Genomic DNA, 10,195 nt, shown 5'->3' with positions numbered 1-10,195 from the left:
AATACTCCTACATTTAAGAAAATTATCAGAAATAATACGTTAAAGTTTTCACTTTTCAAAACTGACATTATTTTTAGAACTGTTAGAATAGTTTTTCTAGACCCATCTCGCCCGAGATCAGCCACTGAGATTTTGTTGTGAGATTTTGTTAAAAAAACAATTTTTTCTAACTTATTTATTGTTTTGGGTCTTCTCGGTACATCTGGCCATTGAGTTTGCTAATCTTTCCAAATGTTATGTAATCTTTCCAAATCTTTCCAAAATAAAAAAAAATCACGTTACCAAATATTACACAAGTTGGAGAAATTTGAAAAAATAATTGGTAAATAATTTAGATAATCGGTAAATCAATTTAGAAATTCGTGTAAATGTAAAATTTGCAAGATTTTATATAAGATTTGGGAAAGATTGCAAGAGGAAATTTGATGATTTGGGAGAGATTGCATATAATTTGCAAAAATTATGTGGATCCCAGTGTTAATCAGGGGAAAAATAACACCAAGATTCTATATATTTGGACTTTCTCAATGAAATCTCGAACATAATTAACACCGAAATTCAATATATTTAAGCTTTCTCGATGGAAACTCGGGTAGGACTAACATTTTAGACATATGTTGAATATTACCCTTTTTTTTGGTGCAAAATTTGATCTTTCCCAAAGTTTAAAAATGACAATGCAATCATCTTGAATCAATTTAGAGAATCTATTTTGATAATTAGAAAATCTTGAAAATTTCAGTAATTGTGAAAATAAAAAATATGCTAAAGATTTGAAAATTTACTTAATAATTTGATATAATATGCAGTAAAGATAATTGAATTTGAAGAAAATTTAAAAGAATACAAGATTTGGTATAATTTTTGGGAAGATTACATAAAAAAAATTAGCCAATCTCGGTGTCTAATATAGGGAGATGTATCGGCCCAAAACATTCAATAAGTTAGAAAAAGTAAAAATTTTTAACTAAATCTTAGTGGTTGATCTCGATGAATTGAGAAAAACTATTTGAATGAGTTTTCAAAAAAAGTGTTAGTTTCGTAATGTGAAAACTTAAAAAGGTTACTTTGGACAAGTTCCCTATATTTAATCATGGAACTCAATCCTAAAATCATTTCTTGTCCTCTCTGATCTCTCTCAATGAGCTCCTCCTCTTTCAGTAGCTTCGATCTGCTCTCTCCACATGATTAGAGTTGGCAACGAGGCCGAGGTGGGGCAGGGGGACTCCCCATTCCCGTCCCCGCGGGAGGTATTTCTCCCCATCCCTATCAAAAAAACGAGTTCTCGCGGAGACCTATCCTCGTTTTATATATGTATATATATATTAAAAGAATAAAAAAGTTAATCGGGGACGGGGCGAGGATACCCTCCCCATCATTGCCCTGTCCCCGATCGTGGACTCGGTTATAATCCCTGGTATGACCCCATCCCTGATCAAACTGAGGATTCCCCACTCCAGGGATTTTTGCCAACCCTACTCGTGATTGCTCCTTTAGTCTTGTAGGTATTCATTTATATAATGTTGTTGGATTAGTCTTGAGTTTTTGTTTTTGTTTTTGTTTTGTTTTGTCTTGTCTTGTCTTGTCTATTTCGTGATTAATTGAAAGGATTTAGTTACTTGTGGAAGAATCAAAGTGGGGTTTGTTTGGGATCTTAAGTTACTGAGCCCCATTTGTGATTGTTGCCTATAACCTGTTTGATGAAATGCCTATGGTTTGTTGTGTGGTTTGTCAATAATTGTAAAGATCAAAGATATCATCTTCCTAAATTTTGTCGTGGGAGTTAACCAAGAGGTAAGAAGAAAATATTTAACCATAGGCATTCATATTTAAGTGTAAAATTGAGATGACATTTGGTGTTTAGAAAAGTAGATGGCAAATGATACATCATATGCATTATTTCCCTTTTGAAAACAAGTTAAGATTATTATTGCATCAATGACACTTCATAATTTTATGAGAACTCATTCTACAATTAACTTTGAGTTCAAGTCGTATGATGATGATGATGAAGATTTTCTCCCTTCAAGTGGTGACAAAAAATGAGTGAAGTGTTACTGAAGACGGAACGAGATGGAAGAGGAGCGAGGGAAAATTGCAAAACTTATATCATGTTAATGTCTTTGTTATATATATAGTTTGTGTTCAATATATAATATACACTTTAAATATTTGTAATTATAAAAACATTTCTGAATTGAATGAGATATATGTTTTATATTTTCTTTGGTTTTTATTATGCATTTCTATTATAACTATTGAGTTAAATAAATTTCCAAATATAAATTACTTTTGTAGTAAATTTGATAATTTTAAAATCATTTTTAGAACCAAATATAATAATTCAAAATCAAAGTATTTAAAATCATCTTTGAAAGTATGGAACTAAACCTAAATTTGATGGTAAAAAAAAATCAATTTTACAAAATCAATTGTATCTAAATCTCTTTTTTAAAAAATCAATACTCCAATTATCACTCTCAAACATGTCCTTAGTATTCTGAATGAGCATATCATTGCAAGGGCTCTCGTAGTTAACCGACACATTTTCATGCATGTGAGCACAAATATCGATATTATCATTCAAATTATCACAATTTCACTTAAAATATTTTCATCATCAACAACAACATTATTACTTTCAATAGGAGCGTATGATTCCTTCACAAAAAAACTCTTTAAGATTGAATTGACTCTTTTGATATTTTTTCTTATAATTTTTTTTACTTATGGAATTATGTTTTCTAATTCAGGACCTAATTATCAACTTCTTAAAAAAAAACCAAGTGAGAGAATATAAAACAAAAGAACAACCTGAAAAATAATTGTCCGAATCAATCAATTAAAATTCAAAAACCTTACCCATCCAATTTCCCCATCAAAAAATTGACTTTCAATTAAAAATCATCACACAAATAAAAATATGATAAATTTCAATATAAAAAAAAATAAAAAGCAAGCCTGTACAAATTTAATTTAAAAAAAAAAAACATTTACCTTCAAAACCATGACTTGGAGAAGAAACAATCCTCAAATTTCCACAATCTCTAGAATCTAAATTCAGACTTCAATACAATAAATAGAGTAGACAATAGTAATGGTAGGAAACTCCGGCTTTTAGATTATTTTATCACATATTATTAGTTCGATATAGTATAATTGAAGAAAGATTGAAACTAAAGGATAAATAAGCTTTTCTTGTCCATTAAACCTCATAATTTGGTTCCATTTTGTTAAATGATTTCATTTGCTCCCAAAAGCTACCATCCAACTCCACATTCATATAAGGACCAAGAACACCAGTCTTGGGTCTTAGAAGTTTGTGTCAAACATTTATTATATTTACTCTTTTAGGGCCGTTTGGATTGAGGTTTTCTCAATGTCCAATAATTAAGGATGTCTACATGGAAATAAAATTGTTGGGAATCAAGAATGACTATGTTTGGTTGTGTATGAGAATGTTATCAGAATTTTGTGAAAAAAAATTGTGTTTGTGTTTAATTTATGAAATTAAGCATGAAAATCTTATTATAATGGTAATAGATTAATAATTTATTGAATATAAATTGTGTTTGTGTTTAATCTATGAAATTAAGTATGAAAATCTTATTATAATGATAATAAATTAATATTTTAAAGAATAAATAATATTCAATATATCAATAAAAAAATTAATTAATTATGAACTAGTAATAATTTTAATTATAAATATTTGAAGATTATAATTATAATTATAAATATTCAATATTTTAATTATAAATATAAATATTTTAATAATTTTATAATTAAAATTAACCAATTAATGCATTTTATGAACATCATACTCATTATAATCCAACACTTAATCTTTTTATTATTAATTAAATTTAACATTAATAATTTTATTTTTAATTAAATTATATAAAAAATTGTTTAAATGGACAATATATTATATAAAAGGTGAACTCAATTATTTTTTTTTCTTTTTCTAAAAATGAAATTTGCAACTAGATTCACAATTATTTTATGTTTTGTGTGTATGATCCATGTGATGTTATAAAATCGTAATAAATGCACATTTTTTCAATGAATAATAAACGCACATAACCGATTGCATTTTAAATTCAATAATTTAATTCATCTACGCAGATTAAAAATCCAAATGTAATTCCTTCAATTGGAAGCTTTTCCATACAAATATTAAATGTTTGGACACTACCTTCGCATGGGATGCCATCTTTATTTTTATTGTTTTTAAACTGATGTCTAGATTTGAATCTCCAATCTTTTAAATTAAAAGTATATGTCTTAATCGATTAAGTTAGATGATGTTAGTTTATTTTAATGAATATGTAAATTTAATATTTTATCTTTCTATGATGTGGAGACCTCCTCAAAGTTCTTAACCTTTTTCAATGTTCTATACAACCATTTCTAATTGGTCTTCTTATGACTTAAGCAATTAAATACATAAATACGTCTAGTGTTTGAAATGACTTTGGGTTTTTGGCCCATAGCAAAAGAAAAAAAGTATTTTTGAGAGAAAAAAAAAGGTAGAAGTTGTCCCACGGTGGAAGATTTAGGCTTGACAAGTAGACATATCTATAAATACTTGCAAAGAAACTTCAGAAGTGTGGTAGTGATAAAAGTGTAGCTTGTTCACCAATTTTATGAGCTATCATTAATTTAAATGGGTGAGCGAGTGGGCACAATTAAGAAATCATTTTTTTATTACCTATCATTTTTTATTAAATCTGAATTAATTCAATCTATAAACGTTTCTTCTTCTTAAGAAAAAAGTTATTTGACCACGAGATCTAACCTCAATAAAAGCAAACAAGGTTGTTAAGTTTCTCGTATGGCAATTTTATTTTTTTTAGAGAATAAAGGAATTTGAACCATGTACCACTTGTGGCGAAGTTACATTGGGATATGAGATTAATTTTTTTTTTTTGAATCAAAATAATAATTTTTCGTAGATTTCAAGTTATGGAAATGATGATTTTGTTTTAATTTTACAAAATTTGTCCTCTCAACTTTAATTACCACGTAAATCAATGAAGTACACCTATTTAACTTTAAAATATTCTTTAAAAAAATATATCATAAGAAAATATCCATCCAAATAGTAGTTTTAATCTTTAAAATTTAATAAATGATTTATTAAGGATCAGAAAAGAAAAATAAAGAAATAAATGATTTGTTAAGCAAAGCTACAAAGCGTGAGACCGAAGTCTCCAAAATTGATACGATACCAAAACTAAATAAATATCCAATAATATACCGACAGTCTAAATTTCTAATTTGCACATTTATAATATATATAAATATATAAGTAAAAGAAAAAAAGAAAGAAAGAAAGAAAAAACCTTTTATCCTAATCCAACGGCTGATATCCATTTTTGTCCCAAATCTAAAGATACACCGTCCGATCACATAGCCCTCCAAAAACCTTCACGTTCTCCTTCGTTATCAATCGTCTTTCTTCCTCAACCTCTCTTCGTCCTTCAGATCCGATCTCCCACTCGTCTCTTTCTCTCTCTAAAACCTGCAACTCTCTAGAGAGAGAAAGTCTCAGCTTGGTCTCTCTCTTCTGCATTTTGGCCATGGTGGAGGCTCAGACATGGACCACTCGCCGTATGAGCAACCCTCGCCTGGACTCCTCCACCGCCGCCGCGGACCAGGCCGTCGACATTCCAATGACGCCACCGAGCGATGTTCGTAACAGCGCCGCCGGTTTCCCGATCGGATCCTACCTATCGCCGAATATATTGACGATGGTAATTATACTCTCGTGGTACTTATCCAACATTGGCGTTCTTCTTCTCAACAAATACCTTCTAAGCTTCTATGGCTACCGGTACCCGATCTTCCTCACAATGCTTCACATGCTTGCTTGTGCGGCTTATAGTTATGTTGCGATTAATTTTCTTGAGATTGTTCCGTTGCAGCACATTCTTTCTCGTAAACAGTTTTTTAAAATCTTTGCTCTTAGCGCCATTTTCTGTTTCTCCGTTGTGTGTGGGAATACATCTCTTCGGTACCTTCCGGTTTCGTTTAACCAAGCCATTGGTGCTACCACGCCGTTTTTCACTGCGATTTTTGCTTTTTTGATTACTTGTAAGAAGGAGTCTGCTGAGGTTTATCTTGCGCTTTTGCCTGTGGTTTTTGGGATTGTTTTGGCCAGTAATAGTGAGCCATTGTTTCATTTCTTTGGGTTTTTGGTTTGTGTTGGCTCTACCGCTGGGCGAGCATTGAAATCTGTGGTTCAGGGGATTTTGTTAACCTCGGAGGCTGAGAAACTTCACTCAATGAATTTGTTGTTGTACATGGCTCCAATGGCTGCTATGATTTTGCTTCCTTTTAGTCTTTATATTGAAGGGAATGTAGCTGCCATTACTGTCGAGAAAGCTCGAGGGAATTCATTTATTGTGTTCTTGTTGCTTGGCAATGCTACGGTGGCTTATTTGGTGAATTTGACCAATTTCTTGGTGACCAAGCACACCAGTGCCCTCACATTGCAGGTTCTTGGGAATGCAAAGGCTGCTGTGGCGGCTGTTGTTTCTGTTTTGATCTTCAGGAACCCTGTTACAGTGATGGGTATGGCAGGATTTGCTGTGACTATCATGGGTGTGGTGCTTTACAGTGAGGCCAAGAAGAGGTCCAAAGTGACAACCCACTGAAGATAAAAATATGAACTGGATTAACTTTATATGCATGGATTGATCTCAGCTCTATGGAAATAAGGGTGCGTCCATTTTTATTTGATTTATTGCTTTTTGGCCAAATCTTTCAAAGTAGAGAATGGAATGTATAGGATTCAGGGAGAATAGGGAAGTTTATTGATCTCTTCTTTTCTTCTTTGAATTCTTCTCAATTGGAGTGGCCACTGGGAGTGAATTCCCTCTCCTTTTTGCCCTCTTGTAGCTTGTATACTTCTGCTGCATGTTGGGAAACACGAAAATGATTCAAACATATAATGTTCAATTTGATCAATTTGATTCTATGGGGAGGGAAATAATTTCTTCTCCCTACCTCCATTTTGTTGAAAATTTCTCTCTTTTAGAGTACGTTACTTTCAGTTGAACAATTTTTTACTGATGTATGTAAATTGTAATGGAAGATGAAATAGGAGGATAAATTAAAGCCCAGCTCTTGGAGTAGTTACAAAGGATTATACAGAGTTGAACTTCCATAGTTCTGAAGATCTCATGCGAGCCAGATGGCCTACCAATATAATATACTGTTCTTGGGTTCTCCCGTGAGACTAGTTGAGATGCGCGTAAGATGGGCCCGGACACTTACACATATCAAATATATATAAAATCTACTGTTCTATGTCAATATGTCGGCTTATTCTTTTGCCTCATACTTGAATGACTTTGTTGTTTTGTTGCCACTCTTTCAGATGCCCATCTGTGTTCTGGTTGTCTACTTTATCACATGCTGTGATTTTTCACCTTTTGATTTCTTTCCTTGTTTCAGGGGGTGCAAATCCTTAAAAGTGTATTCTTTTTCAACGAAATTTTGGTGTTTTATAGCTAATAGAACTCCTAAGCTATTATTTCCTCCAATGAAAAGCATTTGTTCTTTAGCCATTTCAACTGGCATAGTGATTAGTGGTGATCACGAGCACATTTTACTATTGTACATTTACTGTGTTGACCCCTGTGGCTGTTGATCAATTTTGGTTCCTAACACATAGGGTATGGAATCTCTGTAAGTATCACTTCTGACCTTTGAGTTTTTGTTCCTTTATTGTATCAAAATGGTTTGTTTCATTTGCAATCTTATTATTTATATTTCAGTTCTTTCATCTATACCTTTCATTAGGTAAACCGGTATTCTTTAGACCGTGTAGATTATCAACCTAAATATAGTTCAACTGAGTTAAGCATACTTTTGACCTAGAAATTAGTGATTAGAATCTTTGAACTCCACATGTTAGTTGATTTGGCATAATCTTTGGACTGAATGCTGTAGAGAAACTTTTGTGAATAATTGTAATAATGTATTGGACTGAATTCTTGTGCTTGGTTGCTTGAGTTATGAGATCTCTTTCAGGAATCAAGAAGTTCATTATCAAAGGCTTGAACTGAACTCTGTAGATCATTTTCAAAAAGATTGGAAGGTTAAATTTCCTTCTCATATATTGTGTTGTATTGTTTAGGTGAAAATGATTCAAGACCTAACCCACATTCAACTATTACAAACGAAATACACTGTGAACTAACCTTGTTGCTTTGAGGTTAGATTAGTTATTCGCTTCTCCGATAAAGAATCATCTTTTTTTTCCCTCCTATTTAATTTCAGCCATTACAGGGTGGGAATGGAATGATAATTAATGCTTTATCTGATGAGCTACGTTTAGATCGATTATTTTGTTTTTATTGTTCAACTTTTGATTTTTTTTTTTTACTGAGAAAGACAGAATTGTTTTATTGGTTAAAAATACTTTTGGTTTATAAATTTTCATGCAAATAACAATTCTCTAAAATTTAGTTGGTAACAATTTGGTTTGTATTTTTAAATTTGGGTTAAAATGTTATTAATTTAAGTTTAAATACTAAATTATCACTTTTTAAATAGTTTAGGGATCAAAAATATTTTTTAACCTAAAAAAATCATATATGTTTTTGCTCACTTGTTGAAGAATGCTTATTGGAGTCTCGACTTTCAAAATTTTAATTCATGTTCATATATATTAACATCATTGAATTGTTAACAAGTAGATTGAATTGCAATGACAAATATGAAATTCAATCATCTTATTTTTATTTATTGAACCAATCTAGAATTAAAATAAATAAAATTTATGGATCAAAATTATAATTTTGAATTTTTATTGAGTAGACGAGATTGCAATGACAAATATGAAATTCTACAGAAACAAATAGAATTGACTATAATAAAATAGACGATCAACAGACATTTACCAAATTTGAAACGGAATAAGAATATGGAATTAAAAGAATAAATTTATGGATCAAAACAATATATATATATATTTTAAAAAAAGGTTAAATTTGATTTGGATGGGCAGTGGATTGTCTACGTCAATAAAGAAAACTTGGCATGTGGATGTGGGTTTATTTCTTTCTTTTTAAAACAATAATGAGCAAATTGAGACTTTGATAAAGAGTGAGCAATGCTTTATATCCACGTATATTTGTGTGTATCAGAACAGTACGTCTGTTTATAAAAGATATCAAAATATCAAAATTACTTTAAATTCAATTTTTTAATATTGGAGTCAATTTTTTTAGGTCTTTCTTCGCCTACAGTCTAAATAAATATGTTTAATTAGATACTTGTCTAAACTTTCCTATTTTTTTACCTAAATAATCTAATAGACTATTATTTTACACAAAAGTCTGGCCTAATTTACCTATTCAGCCCTCTTACTATTCAATTTTATATAATAATAATAAAAGAAGCATGTAAGGAAAGTTTTTACGATTATGAACTTATAGAAATGACTTTCTTTTCAAAACTTATACAAGAAAAATTTCTCTGAAAATTCAAAAATTGTTGCCCTCATAAATGAAAGCAAGAATCGCAAGAAGTTTTAAGAGAAAATAAGGTATATTTGATATACAACACCATATATTTGAATTTTTTTAGAAATAAACCAGGATATATCTGATAAATGCATAAACAAAACAATTTATACAATATATATTGAATAATATATACAATGTATGTTTACATTTTTTAGTATATTTGTAAACACAAAAAATAAATCATAGTATATGCGATGTATATTTACATTTTTCAATATATTACCAGTATATTCAACATATACTTGAAATTTCTTTAGGTGATCCATTTTTAGTTATAAATATGGAAGAAAATAAACGAAATCTTCAAAATGAAAGGAACATTAATTTGAAATATCTTGTTAAATGAAGATCAATCAAAATTTATAATAAATAACAAAAGTAAAGTTAGAATTCGAAAAGGATGTTAATAAGAAAATAGCTAAACATTTCAAAAATTTATTGAGGAAAAAAATGTAATTAGTGATATTTTAAAAAATAAAATCTTTATCTAAGGGTTGTTATCAAGTATAGGAAAATGAACAATAATACTTACAAATGTAGAAAAATTTCACTATCTATCTACGATACGATAAACTACTATTTATATCTATTTGTGTCATGATAGATACATATATTAGTCTATGCAGATATACCGTGATATTTTACTATTATTT

General features: G+C 30.1%; 1 protein-coding gene across 2 annotated transcripts; it reads left to right on the top strand.

Moving 5' to 3' along the window:
- The first annotated feature begins 5,471 nt into the window (after positions 1 to 5,471).
- On the top strand, positions 5,472 to 7,767 carry LOC120092210 (probable sugar phosphate/phosphate translocator At1g12500). 2 transcript variants are annotated; one of them, XM_039050449.1, is made up of 2 exons: positions 5,472 to 6,727; positions 7,112 to 7,767. In XM_039050449.1, exon 1 carries the CDS (start codon positions 5,586 to 5,588, stop codon positions 6,660 to 6,662), a length of 1,077 nt encoding a protein of 358 aa, XP_038906377.1. In that variant the 5' UTR covers positions 5,472 to 5,585; the 3' UTR covers positions 6,663 to 6,727; positions 7,112 to 7,767. The 2 variants fall into 2 exon arrangements, with proteins under 2 accessions (XP_038906377.1, XP_038906376.1); XM_039050448.1 differs by having other exon boundaries at positions 7,103 to 7,767.
- Positions 7,768 to 10,195: the final 2,428 nt, after the last annotated feature.

Source organism: Benincasa hispida, chromosome 11 (genome assembly GCF_009727055.1).
Source record: "Benincasa hispida cultivar B227 chromosome 11, ASM972705v1, whole genome shotgun sequence".
In the NCBI taxonomy this organism is placed as follows: Eukaryota; Viridiplantae; Streptophyta; class Magnoliopsida; order Cucurbitales; family Cucurbitaceae; genus Benincasa; species Benincasa hispida.
This window is presented reverse-complemented; position numbering and strand designations above follow the sequence as displayed.

Excerpts from the sequence above, each read along its gene's own strand:
- LOC120092210 (XM_039050449.1), top strand. The coding sequence starts at position 5,586 with ATGGTGGAGGCTCAGACATGGACCACTCGCCGTATGAGCAACCCTCGC.